This window comes from Tigriopus californicus, chromosome 11, assembly GCF_007210705.1.
Source record: "Tigriopus californicus strain San Diego chromosome 11, Tcal_SD_v2.1, whole genome shotgun sequence".
Classification (NCBI taxonomy): domain Eukaryota; kingdom Metazoa; phylum Arthropoda; class Copepoda; order Harpacticoida; family Harpacticidae; genus Tigriopus; species Tigriopus californicus.
The window spans coordinates 3,930,788-3,952,558 of record NC_081450.1 but is presented as its reverse complement, the minus strand read 5'-3'; the positions used below and the strand labels follow the sequence as shown (position 1 = coordinate 3,952,558).

General features: G+C 38.5%; 1 protein-coding gene across 1 annotated transcript in view; it reads left to right on the top strand.

Moving 5' to 3' along the window:
• Positions 1 to 18,740, top strand: part of LOC131891211 (adenylosuccinate synthetase-like) — a 32,248-nt gene extending 13,508 nt beyond the window's left edge. Inside the window, exons 4-9 of the mRNA XM_059240735.1 lie at positions 1,467 to 1,621; positions 4,036 to 4,241; positions 7,266 to 7,420; positions 11,798 to 12,031; positions 16,684 to 16,822; positions 18,489 to 18,740. Of these exons, the coding sequence (XP_059096718.1) occupies positions 1,467 to 1,621; positions 4,036 to 4,241; positions 7,266 to 7,420; positions 11,798 to 12,031; positions 16,684 to 16,822; positions 18,489 to 18,544 (945 nt within the window). The 3' untranslated portion in view covers positions 18,545 to 18,740. The remainder of the gene's footprint in view (positions 1 to 1,466; positions 1,622 to 4,035; positions 4,242 to 7,265; positions 7,421 to 11,797; positions 12,032 to 16,683; positions 16,823 to 18,488) is intronic.
• Positions 18,741 to 21,771: the final 3,031 nt, after the last annotated feature.

Below are 21,771 nucleotides of genomic sequence, written 5' to 3'. Positions count from 1 at the left end.
TAATTTTCTTACCATCCTTAATCGTTCAAATAACTACCAAAATTTCTTTTGAACCCAACAATGGCGTGAACGAAACGCGCTGACCCTAAGAAGGAAACTGATTTTTACTCCGAACTCATTTACCTCAATCTTACCCAGTCTTCTGTCATCATTTCCTCATCTAAGGCATTGCCAGCAATGTTAAATAATATATTTGAAAAAAATATTTAATCACGAACCACTGCGTTTTGCCTCCAACCTCAGGTCCTCACTATTGCGTGTTTCAAATTTCTGAATTCTTTGATGAACTGCTCACGCTTCTCCTCTCACCAGTAAGACGGCCGACACGATAATTGAAATTCTTTAATAAGTATTGACGGAAATATCCAAACAAATCTTGTTAGCTTATAAGCTTATAAGTGTTCAATCTGAGTTGAAACTCAATATATCAATAAGATCAAAGGTGTCCGTAGAAAGCTGCCAAGATGTGTTCGAGTACATCTCTCGAAACTTGATGAGGCTTTTATAAACACCGTGACGAGAAATGCGAAACGAGAAGAGACGACCGTATCCAAGATTCCAGCTTGGGTCAAAAAATTGCCCACTCAAAGCTCACTACTTAACTCTTAATTGTTACTTCACTCAACGTAGAATGAATGAGCCAGGCCTCTTCTAATAATTGGTGATCCAAAATGCACTTTTGTTGTTTAGGAAATGCCTCGAAAATTGCGCCTTCGATTTTCTAGCGTATAACAATTCTTGAGACGAGGAAAAACATAGTGATGAAATCTATTGCACTTTTATCTTTTTTTTTTTTGTTAATTTTAGACTGACCCATTGTTTCCTCGGCAACTCAAAACATGATATCGATATTGGTTCTCTGTATTTTTTTGGGAATGCGGATCACAGCACGATTATCCATTTTATGCAAAATGATTCATTCTAGGCTCAGAATTCTTAGTAGAGTCCCCAGAATAGTAAAGCAACAGGTTTATCAAATAAAACGTTCGAAAACAGACTTGTTGTGTGCGCAAAAGTTACTAGAAGAGATTGCTGCTTAAAATTGGGTTTCGCCAACTTGTGTCAAGGGCTTTGTTTTTGAAGAGTTTTATCAGAGTTTGTCTCATCAGAAATGTTTTACTCCTGTTTTTGGTGGTTCAAGAGCTGTTTTTCATCCGTACCATGCTTGATCTTCATTTCTTGTCAACATCCAAACACAATTCGTTCTTAACGAGGCCTGATAAAGCTATATTTTCGAATGGATCTCCATTGTTAGGTTTTCTTTATTCTGGCATGTCATCTTTTAATTCCTGGAATGGTTTTGATTCCATTATTTCCCAATAATACCCATTCCCGGTCATTCATGTTGCACTAGAACTAATCGATTTTGTCTATGGTTGCCCTTGAAGAAAACACATGATCAATCAATAATACGTTGTCATGGGAATGGCCTTTTCGTCTTTAAGACTTGTTGATTTCCGCCTTAGGAAGTGGACTGTCTTCAAGAGACTCAACGGCAAGATCAAACGAGTAAATTGGGGACCACCAAAAAGGGCATCGGACCAGCTTACGCCTCAAAGGCCACTCGCAATGGCTTGCGAGTCTCGGATTTGGTCGGCGATTTCGAGGCTTTTGCTCAAAGGTGAGTGACCCGTTCATTTGTGCTAATAACGATTACACTTATGTTGCCAACTTGGCAAGAGTCTATTAAGGACATGAAGAACGCTCAATTAGAAGCCGAGCATTAAATGAGGGGACCTCACACGATTTACTTGAGTAGTTATGGTCTCTTGTACATTGGGGTGGGGTTAGAATTTGGTCATTGAGGCAGTTCGAGTCAACCTCTGTAATAACCGTTCTAAAAGCATGGACATAACAAAAAAATCATGGGCTTGATGCTTGGAGGCAAGCTTTCACTGATGTTTTTCTGCTATGGAAGAAATACTTGTAGAGTTTTTTCTTTGGGTATCTGTTCCAGAACAAGGAAAATGGGCAGTATCCTCTGGGAATTTGGATACGGAACCATTTTCCAAAATACTGACCTTCGAATCCGCTTCAAGCTTAGATTAGATTGAGCTCGATGTCGGAAACCTGATTAAATGATGTCCTGTGAATCTCATTAACGCGTTAAGTCTCTAATGATTAAATGGAAAGGTTTCACAACGAGAAGATAACTCGTAAACGTTGCAAAGCTTTAAGCTGAGTGATGGCCAATTGCAGACTTTTAGCTATTTATACCATGGGACCTTTACCAATGAACGGAGATGATTTGTGAGAGAATTAATGAACAATTTTTGCCCTGATCAATCGATAATGTTTTATTCAGTCAGAGAAACCGTCCTCTGTTCTACTTTTTTCTCTACTCGTCTCTCTAATCCAACGAATATTTTTTGTATTAGCAAGTTATGCTCTCTCAAAACTCAGTACATGTAGACTGTTTAATTTGACCGACTCTTACTACAAGGCAATCTCGTTTTGCGTACTATCATGTACGAAGTTAGAAAATATGGGACTTTTAGCTTGGAGCAGACTTATTAAGTTGAAAATGAAAGCACGCATATCGTGTGTCTCACGTGCTGCCTCAAAGAAAGTAGAACCCAAGTGTTTGAATCTAATTCAAATTGTCATATCTAGAGAGCGCAATGATATTTTTTAAGACAGTCATTAAAACAATATTTCGCTCAATTTTGACAGACATATGGAAGTTTATTTCTTCTGACCAAAATGCAAAAAAGGACATGTTAGCTCTAACTTACATCTCATTCCCATGCTTTGAGGTTTTTTTCTGTCACTGTTTTTGCACGGTTTCCACGAAATTTGAAGCGCAAATTTTGAGAATTAAGCAGACTCTAAGAAATTCCGTATTTTTTCTTCTGATTTGTAGCCCTGAACAGAATGGGTAAAAAGTTGAAAAATTGACAAAAAACGATTAATCGTTTGTCGGAAATAATTCCTTCCACCTGTGTGATACTCAGGAATCTCCGCTACTTGAACACAGGTGTTTTTGAAATTGGAGATAAATCGATCTGACTAATTTAAAAGGTCGAACCATTTTGGGTTATAGGGGTCAAACGAGGAACAGAACTTTTGTGAAAGAAATCCTCCATAACATTTCACAATTTTTTTGAGTCATGGTATAATGGATTTTACATTAATGCCAATTATTTTGACGATTATGACTCAATATTTAATATTTGTCTTTTTGATACTTCAGCCACTGAGGAAAAAAATACCTATCCTAAGTGGAAAAATGTTAAGCCGTAATTTAGAAAATGCATTTTCACTATTTAGATTTCTATAGTAAAAAAATTATTGAATCGGCTTAACATGAATAGGTTAGTATGGCACACACGCGTACCTCCTCTTGGATTAATATTTTTTTTCTTAAGAGGGCCTTCTGACCGCTGAAATTGACACTTTTAATGGACATGTTTCTGGGGAAGGTTTGTATTCCATTTTGGTAAGCATTGCTCCCATTTAGGGTAAGGCTGGAAAGCACTTCGGAAAACCACGAAGTTTGTCTAGTATGAAAAGGGAATATAGATTCAAATGGTTTATAGATTTATCGCCACCAGCAATCCTGATCACTTGTAACGTGCTCTATAACCAATGACTTATAGTGCCAGCAATATCTGAAACAAAACTAAGGAAAGTTTCAATGTGTATTTATGTCACTTTTCTTCTGTTTTAATGGTTTTTACGACATACTGCGCTACAGATTAAAGCTGATTCTTTCTCGACAAGTAAATTAAGATTTGGTCCCATTCATTTTAGTTTATTCATCATAATAGACGTTTTGTCAAATTTACTTTCAACTTTTACCACGAGAAATAAGTTCTCATGTCTAATCCTGAAAAACATTTATTGCGCAACAAAAACTTCCTTGACCCTAACGTCCCTTTAATTGAACACCAAGGACAAAGACCCAAACGTGGAGATTGAATTACTCCTCGGATCCTAAGACACACTTTTTCGCTCCAGAACTCCCTTTTTAGTGACAGAATTAAGCCCACTTTACTAATTGCTTTCCTTCCTCCTCCTCGACCCCCTCTGTAGATTTCGCAATTTGGCCAATAACCACATCGCTCACTTCAATTCGCTGACGGTGAATATCGACGAGGAACTGGAACGCTACAAGAAGTACGCTGACGAGATTCGTCCAATGGTTCTCGAATCCATTGCCTTCCTCCATCAATCTTTGAAGGAAGAAAAAAGCGTCCTGGTTGAGGTGGCCAATGCGGCAATGCTTGACATCGATTTTGGTAAGTATGGTCGTCACTGAGACGTTGGGTATTTTTTGCCTATTTCCAAATATGCGATATGTATCCTCCAGGAAGAATGAAAGCTATGTTTTGAGAATTCTTGGAAATATTTGGAAAAGGGGAGGACTGTGAAATTCCACTTTTATGGTTGTTGGTTGGTTCACTCAGTGTGCATTTATTTGGCAGATTTTTCCCCTTGGAATTCATTCATTTAGCATGATAGTGCACCTTTTAGACATGTAGACATAAGACGCAAGGCAAGATGCTTCTATCAGATTTCTTTCTATTGTTTAAATGTTTTTCCTTTTCTTTTTTGAGACGGTGAGAAAATAGGTGACTATTTTAGTGTCAATCCAGAAACTGCAGATGACAAAGTGGCGCCATCTGATGCAACCGTCACCTGGTTGATCTGTCGTAACTAAAATCATGACCCAAAACGAAAGAGTTACTCTTAGTGTCTCCAGATCACTGTCAGAAAAAGGGGCCAAACTACTCAGAAATTGATTTCGTTTTTCTAGTGAGTTAGCGCTATTTTTTCAGGAAACATTGAAATGTGCCAATCGCAATATCTTCAAATTTAAGGTACTTTTAAATTACAAAATTGATGCGAAAGCCAGACTGACTCTGGGCACTGTTTATTGTTTTGAGTCAAAAGCCTAAAGAAGGCTGAGTTGGACCCCATAGGCTGAATGAAGCCTGATCTAGCTTGATATATTGTCGCCAATTTGTATTCCAGTTTTGGATTAAAATTTGGTTGATGATATTAAGTGCAGGTTCCCTTTTTGAACTAAAAAGCCCTGAATTCAATCGGTAAATTTGTGTTTTGTTGAATTAAGGAGGAGAGTTATTTCAAAAGCCATTGACGTGAAGTCTTTGCCAACATTCATCTTTTCTTTCTGAAAGAACTCATTTCGAATCTCAATCCATCAAAGAGTAATTTATCTAAATCGTAGAATGGCAAGAAAACTTCAACAGATTGAGGCGTAATTTCTGGTTAAAAGGTTGGGGTGGTTCAATACAAATAGATGACCCAAAGTTCATTGACTCTTAATTAGATTTACAGTCATAATTAGCAGCGTAAGTGTTCAATCTTTTTGCATTATGTCAATAGCATCCCTTTAGACATCAAGTAAATCAGATTTTATTTCATACACGGATGAACTTCTGAAAATTCCATTTTAAGGGTTAAATGTATTGAAGAAAAACAAAAAATGTTAAAATAGAAATACCTTGAAAGTCTACCATATTAAAGCGTTTCTTTGCGTTTACAAAAACGAGGCAGATGGCGCTACCGACTTTCCACAAAAAGGGCAATTGTTACAATTTTGATTTTTGACAGCCGATTTTTTTTTGCTATTTGCTACTCAACCACAACAAAAATGTTTTGTCACCGATTCATTATTGTTCCATTAATCTTGCAAGGGCTGGTCATTTTAGCAGAATCAAAATGACGTCGTTGAGAGGTTTTTTTTCTGAGATATCACAAGAAAAGACCGAAGGCATCCGATACAAAGCAAGCTTCACCATTCCATTCCATTAATAACTTGCTGAGCGGTGGTAACAATATTGTAGTAGAAAGGCAACTTACTTTTCATATAATGGAAACGTATTTTTCAACGTTATCTTGAACCATAAACATTTTCATTGACAAAATCATTCAAAATTAGTTCTGATCTTTAACGCCTCTTATTGACAACTTTCATGATCAGAATCAATACCTTAAAAACGCCCTTTTATGAAAGCAGTTGCCGGTATGCTTAATTGAGCACGTTTTGGATTAGTCATTTATCGTCATCCATTAGCTTTACCTTTTTGCTTGAAAAGGATTGTATACAAAAGTGGAATTGTTAGTGCTGGTGTAAGTGCAAAACTTGGTGACAAGTTGCAGTAATCAAGCATTGATTTTGGTGTGTTTCGGGCGAAAAACGAATAAGTTTGTCAAGGGTGTATCAGTTGTATGTGTATGTTATTTTGATTATCGCAGTAATGACTGAGCAAATACCTAAATGGAAGATTTTTTCTAGTGAAGTCAAATGTATCGGAGAAGGTTCTGCTTCTGTCATTTCAAGACTAATGAGTTATTATAACTTTTGATTGCTTCTTCAATCTAACTGGCTTCGAGCTTGTCTACACTCTTGTATTTATGATTTCCGAATTTCAAACTTGTAAGCTTTTGAGGAACACTAGCAACTCATACCTTGTTCAGCAAAACCATGGATTTTGATTAAGCTAGTTAGATAATAAATGACCCCTTTGGGTTTAGCCTCGGTTGCGATAGCACGTATTGTACGGACTTTTGAGTCAATTATTACTAAGTAACGTTGGCGGTTTGAAGCACAAGTCGGTCTCATTTCTTTCATCTGGTACTTCTATCATGAAAGGAGAGGGTAGGTAGACCAGAGAAACCCACAGACTTCTTAGGAACTCTCTGTCATTTGACTACTAGAGTACGTCTTGCTTAACTGGACCTGTGCTACCATCTTTCCGTTTGGACTTGCATTTTCTGCTTGTTGCACCCTATTTGTCTTAAAATGAAATCAATATAACAAAAACCAAAGCGTTTTCCCACCAAAATGGACCTCATTGAATGACTGGGCATGATTTTTTAAATCCGTGTCAAGGCGTCCATCAGTATCCAGGTACAACTTATTATCCCAACCCAGGATTTAGGATCAATTCTAGTGACCGTAGAGGCTTAACGTGCGTTTTGAGACCACCTTCAAGTCCTCGAGGATCCAGGCTAGTTAAAACAATGAAGTCCACCTCGCTTCTTTCTCGGGCTCCTTCATTGTTCAATTTGCTGCCCTCAAATATTCGTAGGGCGTATGTAGGCGTTGATCCGGTAGCAGGATTTAAGTCAGACTTGGACAAGTTTTTGACTATAATTCCCGATCAACCTTATATTCAAGGGTTAGCCAGATCAGCCAACTCTAATTCGTTGGTCGATCAAATGATATATATTGTAGACTCATTTCCGCTCCAAACTTTGCCTTGATATGACCTTATAATTCGATCTCTTTCCAGGTACCTACCCGTACGTGACTTCCTCGAATTGTAGTATCGGTAGCGTGTGCACTGGTTTGGGACTACCTCCCAAGAACGTAGGTAACGTGTATGGAGTGGTCAAGGCTTACACTACCCGAGTTGGAGGTGGACCTTTCCTGACGGAGCAATGCAATGTGAGTAAAGTGATGAAGAGAAGTAGCTCGAGGTTAATGAACCATCAATGAAACAGGGGTGTTCCTGTGACGCGTTGATTCGTCTGGGAGACGGGCTTAAAATAGAATAAAGGAATGATAGAGTACTGGTACCTGACCTAGGGCTAGTGAAAGAAATTTGTGGTTTTACATCAATTATGTAGTAAATAGGAATAAAAAAAATACATTATAAATTTTCAACCAAGGTTTTGACTAACGCATCATGACTAGATTTATACCAAAATTTTTGTTCATATGTCGAGCGGAGATTCAAGATGGTTGCACTAAACATGCTTAATATAGATATCGAGCATTTTTAAGGCTGCATTAACCGGTTTTCTTGACAATGCCTGGGATCAGCTCTTTCATACATCCGGAAAGTCTAACGTCTGCCATTTATGCTCGATATTTTGTCGGAGCCTGATTATGATTATGACCCTCTTAAACTAGTTTGTGATAAAATAGATATCACTGCCATCCTTGTCATTAGATGATCCTAGAGACCTCGTCTCGTTAAGGTGCGAATAAACAATTATAATACCGCCTAATTACGACCCGGCATGGACCGATAAACCCCGAATGAACTCCCAATAAACCCCGAAAGAACTCCCAATAAACCCCGAAAGAACTCCCGATAAACACCAGATGGCCCAATAAAGCCCAAATGAACTCCCGATAAACCCCGAATGAACTCCCAATAAACCCCGAAGATGAAGCGTGACTGATGACGGGATAGGAATGTCCCTCAATTGAGACAAGTGAGAGAGCTGCCTCTGAGTTCATACTAAACAGAACTGATCCAGGACCGTTTTTGAAAATGTGTCCAATCCGATGAGCTCGAGATGTAGCTGGATCATTAATAATTGATTGCGTTAATTTCAAAGCCTAAGCAATATTGATTATCATAAAACAACCCGTGCAAAGTTACTCTAAACGTACCTACCGGAACCTCAAAACAGGTGGCAGTCAATCTTCTCGCAATAAAATCAACTTATTTTAATTGAGTTGTATTGCTCAGTATGAAACAGAGCCCATCAAAGAAGCCGAAAAAAAACAAACCGCAGCGTTTGAAAATGCCGTTTGATGTAAAGGAATTTTCATGAAGCTCTAACGAGCGATTTTAATGAAGGGATATGCTGTGGTGTACATGAAACATTTTGCTCAGTCCGCAATTTGCAGCACGTAAGTAATGTGTTGTACGTGTGTGAATGAATACTACTTTTTATGTTCGACACCACTGAATGAACGAGATTTTCAAAAGCTATATTAGTGATTCTTAATACGAGAGACCTCATGTGCGTCTCATACCTCTGCTCTAATTTAGAGAATTGTAGTAGTATGTAAGATATCTTACATTTTTTGCTCCCCGTAAGAATCCAGTCAACCCGACATTGGTTGCCTTGACGATGAATGGGCTGTACGCAAGTGTACGAGGTGCTTTCAAAATCAAAATGCCATCGCTATGCTCAGTAATGTTCAAATTATTGGTTAGATAACATATATCCCAGGATATGAATCTGGCTCGGCTAAATTCGTGTAGCTTTTCAATTTACGTAACAGGTATTAAGTCTGACAACACCATCCCATGAAAAAAAATGATTCTTTAATTGAAGGAATAGAGATCAAAAAGCTTCCTAACGCCGCCTGCGTTGAAAAATGCACTAATCTTTAGAGCCTTGTCGAACAGATAGGGCGAATAGGTTCAAATTCCAAAAGCTGTTTGATCTCACTTGCCTTTTCCCCCGTCTGTGCGACAGGTGGTTCAAACTGCTTGGGCGAAATAAAAATTGCTTATTCATGGTAAACGGCAATACAAACCTATGCGTGTTGATAAAAATTTCGTTGAAATTGCTGAGACTTGATTAAATTTTAACTCAAAAAAATCCAAGCTTGTTAAACTGAGCTGAGTCCAATTTTTTGCGCTCTCTTAAAGGGAGGAAATAAAAGTAGCTTCGTGAGTAGTGCTCAAAGGGGCGAAATGATGCCACCATATTGGGTTTCAAACAGCTGTTGTTTTGGTTTTACTATGATTTGGTATCGAACTTTTTTTGGATTTATTTTTTCGGACGAGCCCAACAAGAGCAACGCTTCTTTCCCAAGAGCTTTGCGCCCGATTAGTAAGAAATCTGAGTCATATTTTCCTTGGATATAATTCAGATTTGGTTGAGGTCCAATGAGGCCTCGAGACTACATATATAATCCGCTCAGTGAATTTCGTTCTTGTTCGTACTCGTCCAGGTGTTATTTTGATAAGTAATGAACCAAGACGAAATGAAGGGATAGATCAGTCGGACGTTGCCGTGATCGATCTTGAAAATATCAGTATTTTCTGTGAAGTCGCTGTGCTAAATCTCACCGGATGGTTATTGGATTTCCCAGTAATGTGCTGGTTCAGTTCCCCGTGAAATGGCATTTCACGTTAATGAATTATTTGTTTTGGATTTCTATTTACACTTTTTCTTACCACGACTTTGAACCTTGATATTCGATATATATTGTTGGGTGAACGAGAGTGGTTGAAGGTCATTGAATGCTCGAGATGTCTCTTCTGCTTTAGAGATATTGGTTGATAAATGCCATTATTGTTTTTTTGGAGAAATGCTCCATGTCGTCAAACTTGTGAAAAAGGCGATTTTATATCACCTTAAATCCTGTGTAGAGTTTCCTTTTTTCTAGCCGAATGATACAACTGACAAATGCTGTCAGTGGAATTCATTACTATTATTAAACCTCATTTGAATGAGGAACATGCCTCACGAAGATAAGTCAATTCTAGGTACGACGAGTTGTTGGAATTACTATTTGGCATTTTTTCCGCTCGGTAAATACCAGAGCTAGTGGTTATCAAAGCCTAGAACCTCCTACATTCTGATCCTTTTAAGAGAGTTTAATGATCACTAGATTGGAATCACAAAGAGAACAAATGAGTTTTCCAGATTCACGTTGACAAAATTTGCGACACTATTCTCGTTTTTTTTTCTTGCAAGTTTTGAGTTCCCCGTTTCCCAATTGCATTAATTAACGCGAGCAATTGCGGCTTAAAATTTTGTTGCTGAGTGGTTGTATTTACAATTCTATATTAATGATAGTAGGGCATGACCATTGTCACGGTGGAAGAAAAATGCTTTTATTAACTGTTTTTGAAAATGCCATGAATTAGAAATGAGGAGCTAGAATTGCCGTGGGCGATGAGCGGGTTTTGCACCTTTTTTCTTGCTCTTTTTCGGCGTAAGTTCAATTCCTGTGACTTCGTTTGTTGGCGCTTTTCTGTATTTTCTGATTTGATATCGGGAGATTGTTGGAACAAGCCATTTTTCCTCACCCGGAAGGTAGAATGTAAATGTCATATTTGGAGAAAAATCGGAAGCAAAGATTACTTTTATATAACACTATACAAAAAGCAAATTATAATATGGCACGTTAAGTAACGAAACTCAAGAAAAATGTAGTGCGGCAACCCTGATTTTAAACATTTTGAGAAGAAAAAATCAAGTGCGAGTGCGAGCTGGCTATAATTTTTGCCTAATTCTCCCTCCTCCTGCACTATATTTTTCTTGAATTTCCTTCACTTAACGTGGTCTATTACTTTGAAAGAGGCACATCGCGAGATCCCAAAGTAGCATAAAATTTCGTCATACCATCCCATCCCACCAAGAATGGTAAGGGGCGGCTTTACATGAGGATGCAAACCAAGATTTTCGGTTTTCTATCCTAGTGTAAAGCGGCCCTTACTCTACCCATGAGCACCCAATCTGATGAAAAGAACGTCTCAACTTTGCAATACACCCACCTAGAATCTCAACAAGGTTATTTTTAGTTATATTGGCCCCAAGCCATTGAGGAAAGTTTTTGGGGTACCGAGTTTAGTTAGGTGAAAATTCATCATGGCAGACTTCTGGAGAAATTAGTCAAGATAAATGTGTAGTCATTTTGCCAGTAAGCCCGCTGTACTCTTTGCGCGATAAAGTTCATTTTCTTCCATTCTTGTCATGGTCTTGCTTCTGCAGAGGACAACAACGCAATTGTTTTTCATCTCATTTCATTGATTTTTGATAATCCAGTGTACGTCTTGCCCTTAACATGTTATTTGCTTGGTTACCGGGAAACAGTCGAAGCCTATAACGTGTTGAACAGTTTTTATACCCTCTTTCATTTTTTCCCACGCTTCGTTCAATCCAAACTAGACTTGAAGGCCAACCAAATCTTTGAAGTCCGTATTCATTCATCCTTTGATCTTATCTACGTAGCTGAGAAGTGTTTGCTTTTCTCCAATAAGCGAGTTCATCCCTGCGGGTTCATCATTGCGTTTCAGACCAAGACAATGCTAATCAAGACTTTCGTCTTCTTCTCGTTCAACAGGAGATCGGCGAATTTCTCCAAAGACACGGACACGAGGTTGGCGTGACAACGGGACGGAACCGTCGATGTGGCTGGTTGGACATTCCTTTGCTTCGATTCACGTCCATGGTGAATGGCTACACGGCCATTGCATTAACCAAGCTTGATATTTTGGATCTGATGGATGAGATTAAGATGGGAGTGGGCTATGTCAAGGATGGACAGAAATTGGACTACTTCCCTGGCTCAAATCAAGTAAGTTTGACATTGCAGCATTACATTTTCGTCACCCTGTAAAATAATCATTTGTTATATGGTGCATTTAGACGACCCCATCTGTACAAAGTTGTGATTCACATATAACATGATGACCCCCTGTCACATTTGCACTGCAAAGGCTGCTTTGATGGAAGTTTGTGAATCGTCCTCGACCCAGTGTTTAGTGTTGCCAAATGTTTGGTTAAGATACAGTTGATCATTGTGCAAAGCTACATATATAAATCAGTACAGACTTTATTTAGAAGGAAACCGGAAATGTGAAGACTATCACGCCTCATTCTACTTATTCAATTAGTGGTTTGTGTGCTCGATCAATTGCTTGACCCGTTTAACTGAAGAAAAAAAAGATCACTTTGTAAACTGTATTAAGTTTCCTGGCATGCTTTTTAGAGTTGAGCGTGGGCTACAAGTCGATATGATTTTCTTTGTTAAAATGGTTTGGTCCATCTTACAATTTGGTGTAGAAAGTGCACGAATATCAGTTTACTGAAATGGCTACATTGTTCCTCGCTCCCCAGGGAGACCGTTTCTGACATTACGAGAGTTCTCTTACGAGCGTTATTTTGCATTTCTATGACAATCATCAAAAGTTGTTTACCTGTTCCATTCAAAGCTCGTGTTTTGATCATTCGTAAATCAATTGAACCCCAAAGTATGGTGAATTGTAAAAAAAGTGCCCTTTACACTTCTCTTAGTTTGGTCACGCTCAATAATGTGTTGGACGTTTATGCCGACGTCACCAAGAATAGTTTCACATATCGCAAAAAATTGGAGCAGGTTCCAACTCAAATATGTGGCGATGTTGTCCAGAGTATGTCATGTGAAAGCCGTATGTGACGGCAATATGTGTCGAAACAAGGGTCTTCTAAATGCACCATTAGCTTCGTCTGCATGTTTCTTCTCGGCCTCTGTTTTGTCATGTGAGAATTTGAACTTGGGGTTTGAATTTCGCATTGAAATTGATTACCTAATGGCAGGTGTTAAAATTTGTGGGGTTTGATTATTGCACAACAGAATGAAAAGTTAATTTTCATTTAGATGCAGAAGGAGATTCTTGACTCATTTTGCTTCATTTTCAATTTGATGTTACTCGTAACTGTTCCCACAGATATGAGTGTGATGAATGAGAACATCATTTGCAGTGCCTTGGTAGGGTGCCTATTTCTCATACCGCTCTTGATGTGATCCCTGACTTGCCTAGTCCAAGCTTACTCCCAAGGGTGAGGTGAAAAAATAATGACTGTGACTGATGATAGTATTGAAATTTGCTTACATTGGAGAGAGCTAATATCTTGCGTTGTAACAGACTGACATCTTGAGTTCTTTCTTAGAGTCCTTTTAATGCCGGAGGAAAAGAGATGATAGATTTGTAAGAGACCTTTACTTTATAGCTTAAACAACTGTCACACGGACATTTTAGATGATATACTTGCCAGTACGGGAGCACTAACTTAGGTTTCATATTATCACAGCCTCGCTTAGGCTTTGGAATGGAATAACTCATGACCGTTAGTTGTTCCTAGCTTTGATGAAGTGGATGACAGCTTTATTGTTCATAGTCATTTATTTTCACTTTTTGCCAAGCAAAGACTGAAAGATTCGCTAATGTGACATAACATCTCACAAAAACTGTTCCATTGTTAATTCCTGGCCATCATTTGGTTTTGGTATCTTGGCTTTATTTTGTCTTACGTCACATACCATTCGCCCAAGGGAATTCTTTATTTGGAGGACATTTATTTTCAGTACCCTGCATTTAATTTTGAAAAGTTGACGTTTGAGATGCGTGGCTGGCATTGGTATTACGAAATTTCCTTGAGTTCGCATCTTGCCCTAAGCCTTGGCCAGGCTCATGCAAATTGGTTTTCCGATGAGAAATGTAAATCCTTTGTCAGTGAGAAGAGACTCCTATTTCACCCTGGACGAATGACCTCCTTGTGCAAAAAAATGAAACGACCATCCTGCATAGCAAATGTTTCGAGAGTTTCGCGCACAGTCGGGTATTTATAAAAAATTGAGGTAGTGAAGTTCAATGAAGAACCTCTCAATTTTGCTTTGACTAAATCATGATTAATTGTCAAAAGCAGAACAGATATTTCCTATGTGAAGTAAAGGAAACTGAATGAAAAATGTTTCGCCACAGTCGGGTATTTATTAAATTTTGAGGTAGTGAAGTTCAATGAAGAACCTCTCAATTTTTGCTTTGACTAAATCATGATTAATTGTCAAAAGCAGAACAGATATTTCCTATGTGAAGTAAAGGAAACTGAATGAAAAATGTTGTGCATCCCCTAATTTTGGGTGTTTTGTGGAGGGAGAATTCAGACAAACATCTCACCCAACTCACCTTGATTACCGTAATCGAGTGGGGTGTGATACAAAGCTCAAATGTATTTGTTGTGATCTTGGCTCAATATCATAATATTGCTTACTTCAAGAAGCCAAAAAATTAAAATAAATAACAAATTCAATCTATGCCTAGTACAAGTTGGCTGTGTTGTATAATTTTCCCTCCACAAAATGCCCAAAATCAGAGTGTCGCACTCCGTTTTTCCTTGAGCTTCCTTCACTTCACATGGCTAATTATGAGTAGATTTAATTTAAAGGGAGCTTGCATGTACACGTACATTGAAGACTGAAGGCTCGGCTTATAACTCCGGTACATCCTTGAAACTCATTCAAAACTTTCCTAATTGAAGGGAAAACCCCAAAAGCTGGAACTTAGTTGGAATTACCGTACAAATTAAGCTCCCAGTTGACTTGTATTTTGTCCCAGGGTTATCAGCAACTATCTTCGGAAACAAATCGATGAGTACAGCTTGAAACACGATTTGATTTGAAGCTACACCTCAAGTTGAATAGCGTTCCTTGCTCGCTCCAAAGCCCTACAGGCAATATTCATATACCCATGTACTTGCACAGGACCGGATTTACTGTTCCTGTCTGGTCGGAAATATGATCCTTTAATTAAGAAATTTTTATTGTACGATGTAACAAGGTAGGATCGTTGAATGGGATTTGCGGGGCAAAGCCTCCGGTTCAATGTGGTTGACCATTTAATAGGATGTCAGAGAAACGGTGTGTCATCCATCCTCCTGTCATCAGCCTTGGATTTCATAACAGCCTTGGGTTTTAATTTCCTTCTTTTTTTTGATGAGGACTTTCTAAGGACTTCCAAAAGTAGCTCGACTTTCAAAGACTACCTTTAAGCTCTCCAACTTGGCTTATGGTGGTTAAATATTTGCCGGATTGCAGGGTTTCCTCTGCTTCTTCCAATTTTTCAAAGGCCTTGAGATTAAGTGGCTTGCTGTAATCTGTTTGTTGTGACATATGATCCTTTTAATCCTTCATTACTCGAGATTCCTCGCCTCTTTGCCTTTTTGCAAAAGATCTATTTCTTCCATAAGAAATCTGTCTTTTTTTTATATCGGCATAATTAATTCAACAAATCAAAAATAAGCTTTCGCATTTTTATGGTTGCATTGAAAGTGCAATCAATTCAAAAGCTAAAAGGAACCATCTCCTTAGTATTACTGTTCTTTATTTCGATAGATTCGTCATTGGACTATTGGTATATTTACAGGTTTACATGATTACCTTTGTTCCCTACTAAGATGTCTTCTCAATGGACGTTTTTGTGTTAGGCATCGTGTCCATCCACTTATTGCACTTAAAGAAATAACAATAGATAAATAAATCGAACTATATATAACAATCAGTTTCCAACGTAAACAAATGTTTTTGACGCGACAAACTCCCTCAAAATGTGTTCTCTATGTTTAAGTCTGTTCAAAAATAATCTCAAAAGCAACAAGGTTCATGTTTCCTCTCAACGGCGTGATTTGTGTTGTTCAGGCAACTTGTCTGCAACACCCTTTAATATTTTGAATTCCGGATCTAATTTCTGTCCAATATACTACTATTAAAAATATTTGATCTTTTAGTACGGTTTCTTAGTAAGGTGAGGATTGCGTATTAGTCGACAACGTCTTTGAGTTTTGGAAGCCTTAAAACTTGAACTTAGTGCATTTTTTGGCCCTTCTCGATTTGACTTGAGCTTGTTTGATGATTGTCAGCTCTTGAGTGATCCTTTTACGGTAATGCAAACTTGTTTTCCGCCTCTTTTAATAACACTCAAGTGCCCAAGAAGATCCCAAAGGGTTAACAATGGCCTGATACGAGTGGCAAATTTCGATGTTTTGACTTCTTTCCTATGTTGTAGTCGATTTAATCGAAAAGTCGGCTCGATCCTATTGGAGGTTCTCGATGTCTGTTTCGAATGGCAACACTTTGCCAATTCTTTTAAGAGCTGGTAGTGGTCTCTCTGGAATAAGATGGATGTGGAATCATTTGGTTTCCCTTTTTGCCCTCGATTTAGAAATGTCTGGAAAACAGCCTCTCTTCCATTTCCATTTCAGCCGAAGAGGAGGAGGGGAAGGAATGTTCATACCAAGGGGGTAACTGGGGCCATTACCACTGACATATGCAGAAAATTTGCCTCTGTAGGTCGGAAAAAGTGTAAAAGAAGCATTCCTGGCGAGGGTTAATTCAAAACTAAATATCGTATGGTCGTTTGCATTTACAAATAAGAGATGAACGTAACCCAATGCATTTTTGTTTTTCCCCAGGATTTTGAAGGGGTGTCTGTGGAATACGAAACCTTTCCCGGTTGGAAATCATCGATAGCCTCTTGTAAGGACTTTGCTGAACTTCCTGAGAAAGCCAAGACGTACGTGCTGAGAATCGAGGAACTCTTGGGAGTCCCAGGTGAGAATAAGGGTCATGAAATGTTGAAGTACCTTTCAGTTAACGTGAGAAAATTTCAGAGAAAAAGAGGATGCAAAGTCTTGTACTTCAACAAACTTGACATGCTACTCTTTTCCGCTTATAAATAGTCCGGGCTAGATATGGGTTCATGTGTCAATAAACTTATTGTTCAAGACATGTCACGTGCCAGAGAGAGAGAGAGAGTGTGTCAAATTCAATTTTACTGGTTTTACTCTCGGAAACCTGGCATCTTGAAAGAAAACGAGACAGCAAGTCACCTGTCAAGTAGTTTTATCCACAGTTACCCCCCACCAACTTGGATATTTAAGGCATTTGAGGGCAAATTTTAGCTTCGTTAAGAGGAAATGTTTTGAAACAATGATGGTTAGTTAAATGGAATCTTCAAGAAGGGAACTACAATAGTTCAATTATGCAATCATGTTTTTGATGCCAACTTCAGTTGTAGGTTGTTTTCTTAAAAAGATGGCTGCAGTTACGTTCTACAAAAGAATATTAAAGCCATCTTTAGATTGAATAAGTCTCGACAAATTTGTCAAGCCTCAATGGGACGAGAATTTTTCTTTGGTGCGAGAAATAAGTTGTAAAAAAGACAACGCAACGAAGTCTCTTGATTATCCTGCTTTGATATATCTACCTTTTAAACTAGGCATGTTCGAGAATTTCGCAATAGATTGATACATTTGGCACAGAACCTCATCGACGTCAATTCGTTTGGGGTCGTACATTCGTCAATCTGTCTTTACAACCCTAAAGTTTGTCGAGACAAAGATCGAAGAAATGAGTTTTACCGTACTTTATTATGCGTACGTTATTTCGCCGAGAGATGCTTTCTTATTGAATGTCCTCAACACGAGAATGGATTAAGTGGTTACCCATTCCGTTATTGAGGACTTACTTAGTAATCCCAACCAATCTGAAACGGAATATTGAGCAGGGCAATCATTCTCCCTTACAAAAGACGATTCCTTCGGATATTCATGTGAGTCCTCAATTAGGATGGAATTACATGCTAGGACCCATAAGCCAATAAATACATTCATAATGTCCAATGACTGACGTCCACATTCCCAGCATGACCTTGACCATTTAATGTTGGTTTGGGGCTCAATTTTGAACTTAAGAGGCCTGACCAGACAAGTGTTTGTGGGGTATACCATGTCATGAACCACTGGAGTATGGACGGGGATGGTCAGGTTGAAAATTAGGAACTCCAATTCGAGTCTATGAATTAAATTCTTCTTCAAATGAGGCTAGCCCCAGATCCCTGCGATTGCGTATTTCAAATGTCAGCTCAATCAAACGACTGGGTCCAAAGTTATGCCCTCTCAAAGTGGAGTTCATAACAGAGCACAGAATGAATGACTTAGCCCTCTTCTGGTAATCAATTACCACAAGAGGGCTAGTGCGTTCATTCATTGAAGAGCTTTGTAGTGCCTTTTAAGACGGCATAACTTTTGATCCAATTGCTCGATCAAGCTGAAAATTGAAATGAGTAATTGTTGTAGCCTGGGATCATCCTCATTTGAAGAGGAACATAATGCGTTAAATCAATCGCGAAAAGCTAATTCCAAAACCAAGCGTCCCCGTCCATATTCCAGTTGTTCATGACCATGTTAATGGAGTAATTTTCCTTGTTTGGTTTCAGTTCGTTGGATCGGTGTTGGTCAAGCTCGAGATGCCGTGATTGAGCGGGTTCTCTAAGAGCTCCCAGCGATCCTGAGCCTTTACCCGAAATGAGATAGGACAGCATGGCGAGTTCGAGACTGAGAAGTGAGGATATATGCGCCCTCGCCTTTGTCAACGAATGCGCTTCTACCTAGAATCGAACCTGAACACCAATTTTGAATCTCTTTTTAAGCTTGTCACGTCCCTTGAATAAAAGATCTCTAATCATCCATTTCCACCTTCGTCATTTCGAAATTCGGCAATTCCTTGGAAACCGAATAGGGGAGGCATTCATTTACGTAGATCTAGTTGATGACAAAGTTTACATTAGGATTCGCCGTACTTTGTTATTCGTGTCAGTTGGCACCAAATTTGTATTGTGACATCCACCTTTGGTTGGATTCAGGATTGCTCTGCTAAAAGGATTTCTGAATAAGATGGAACCTTTCATTTCCATAGTACTGAAGATTACATTCCCTCTAGCGCTTAGAAAAGCCTGTGAAAATAACAAATAAAAAAACAAAAAACCCGAATATTTTCCAAGGCCGTGGTCAAATGTTCCATCACCAAGGCACCAGTATTCTTGTTGTACTCATCGTATTCACAAGGTCATTACAAGTCAAGTTACAAAAAGCTTTGTTTGTGAAATAATCCCCATGAAAAGGGCCCTTTGTTCAGATTGCTAAGACTTCAATCTATTGCTTTAAAAACATTGAGTGCATTCCTTGTCCATTTCCGCAAAGAGTAGAGTCGAGAAAAAATATTAAAAAAAAATTGAGGTGAATGCATAGTAGAGCGGCAATTGTGGAACCGTCTCTAAAAAGAGAAGCCGCCATTTTTTAACTTGTAAATTAAACATTATACATAAGTACAAAACAATTTTAATTGACATATAAGCGTTTCAAAAAAAAACACCGATTCTGTTTGCTCTTGTATGAAACAATATCCTCAAAACTTTTTGATAGTGAAGATCATTGGGATCCTTAATAATCTGGAAAGTCCACAAGTCATGATTGAACGTCTCCTCTTTTTGTGTAAACTAATGCACTTTCTTTTTCTGGTACCTTGTCACACATCTATTGTGGGATCTTTCAAACCCATTTACTAATGCAAAGCCAATAGATTGATCATTAGAGTCCATTGACGGCAAGGGAAACGATGTACATACGACCGATTTTGAAAAATAAAAAAAACATAGGCTAGACAGTAGACATGTACCGAATGTGGTGTCGGTCATAAGGTCTCATCGGCACGAACGTTGAATTAGAGAAAAAGTTGGGATCAAGGCCAAGAAGAGCTGAGCAAACCCTACAGGTATCTTGATAAGCCCAAATACCAATATTTTTGAAGGAGAAGGATCGTGAGAAGTGGGAAACCATGGTTTAGCGTCGGACCTACAGTACGTACATAATATGTACTGTCTAGTTTTGAGTTGAGAAACCCAAGAGTAACCCTAGTGCAGATAAGCTCACTAGAGTCAAATAGGGTATGTCTGGCTGCATTTAGCCATGGATCCAAATATGGAACGCATTAATATTGTGAATTCAGTTTTGATGACATTGTATGAAAGTATTTGCCCACACATGTAGTGTCAGTGTGTTTGGTTTTATAAGATATAGAGGTAAAGGATGTCTGATGTTGTTAGAGCCCGCATTTTTCACCTTGGAACTATTTGAAAAAACTGAACGGGATTTTTTGTCTCCTAAATAGTTCCTGAACAATTTCATGCTTCACAAAAAGTTGTCTCAGGGTCTGATATATTGAGTTGTTGACGGGGATGTTACTTACTCCCGCATTAGCCTAGAGTAAAACAAAGGAACAAAATTTATCTGCTCGGGGCACTGTAACAAACTAAACAAATGGATTGAAGATTAGGATTGCTTTAAATCAAGAATGCATTCGTAGTTACAATAAGTCATTGTTGCTGGCATTTTGATGCAAAACCATCCTCACGGAGTGTTCCTTAATTAGAGCACTGTGTCTTGAAGGTAAACAAAGTATTTTCCCAGTTTTTCTCTAATTTTTGGCTAGCATTTTTATGGAGTGAAAACTGGAATAAAGAGGGATCAGACAGACATGTCTTTGCCCAAAAATGGGTGCCTCCTTCAATAATTGTTGTTTTTTTTTTTTAGAAAATAATGGATTAAGTCCATTTTAGCATATTCTTGCCGTATTCTTACTTTCTTATCGACGTAATTGAAAATTCAAAATTAAATTCCATGGCTATGTTAAAACTCCAATGGAGATTTTGTGCTGCGTATGACTCAACATGTCTATTTTAGTACAATGCTGATTTTTGTTTGGGTGGTAATGATGGATTCGTTTATGATGGAATCGATCTTCAGGTTGCTCCGCAGACCTGAAGAACAATGCTGTACTTCAGTATGTAAATCCAAACGAATCTGTCTTATCGTTCGATGATCAAAGAGAAAGCAATATTCCACATGATCCATATGATTAGTCAGTATCAGAGAGACGTCGGGATTTGCAGATTTCATACCCTTTTGGCGATTCCCTCAAGGCATGTCTCAAAAGGTATGATGAATGAAATCACTTTCCTTGAATCGATAACCCTATTATCGGCTAAGGTAGTTAACAGACTGCGTACAGTGCTTATCGTCTGCATTTCGCTCAGTTCCTTTTTCCATGGATTAGGTTAAGCTGAGTATATAGAAAACCCTTTGTACTTCGAAGTTGGAACTGAGAATCTGAAGAAGAAAGCACCCAAAACTAGTTTATGACCATCTTTTTCAGCTAAGATGGTTTCCGAAATCTTGGAAGCCAATTTCTGTTGAACCAGCTTCTTTTAGATGGGGAAGAATACACGTTGAAGGGAGAAGTGTGTCTTCGTGGGTTGAACATAAAAAGGTGCGGTACATGCAAAGATCCCAGAGATTCCTTCAATTGTGAATTGGCGTCAAGCTGACGTCGTCTGTTTTGATCAATTCTTGGAAAATGGCCATTCAACCATCAAATGATCGTTATCTGTTTTTTCCAGACTCGAAATGAATGGACGGAACAGAGCTTGTTTGTAATGGTTACCAGAATTGGCATTCTCAAAGACTTTCTGCAACGAGTAATGCTTCTTGTGCCAGTTGTGAGTGAAAATAAGAAAATATGTTAATCTGATGAGTCATAAAATGTAGCCTTATTCAGAAGACATGACCGTTTGCTATTAGGATTCAGCGGCCTTACGTCACAAAATGCGAGCAAAATGTAAACAAGGTTTGTCATTGGTTGAAAGTGCGGGTAAGCAAAGTCGA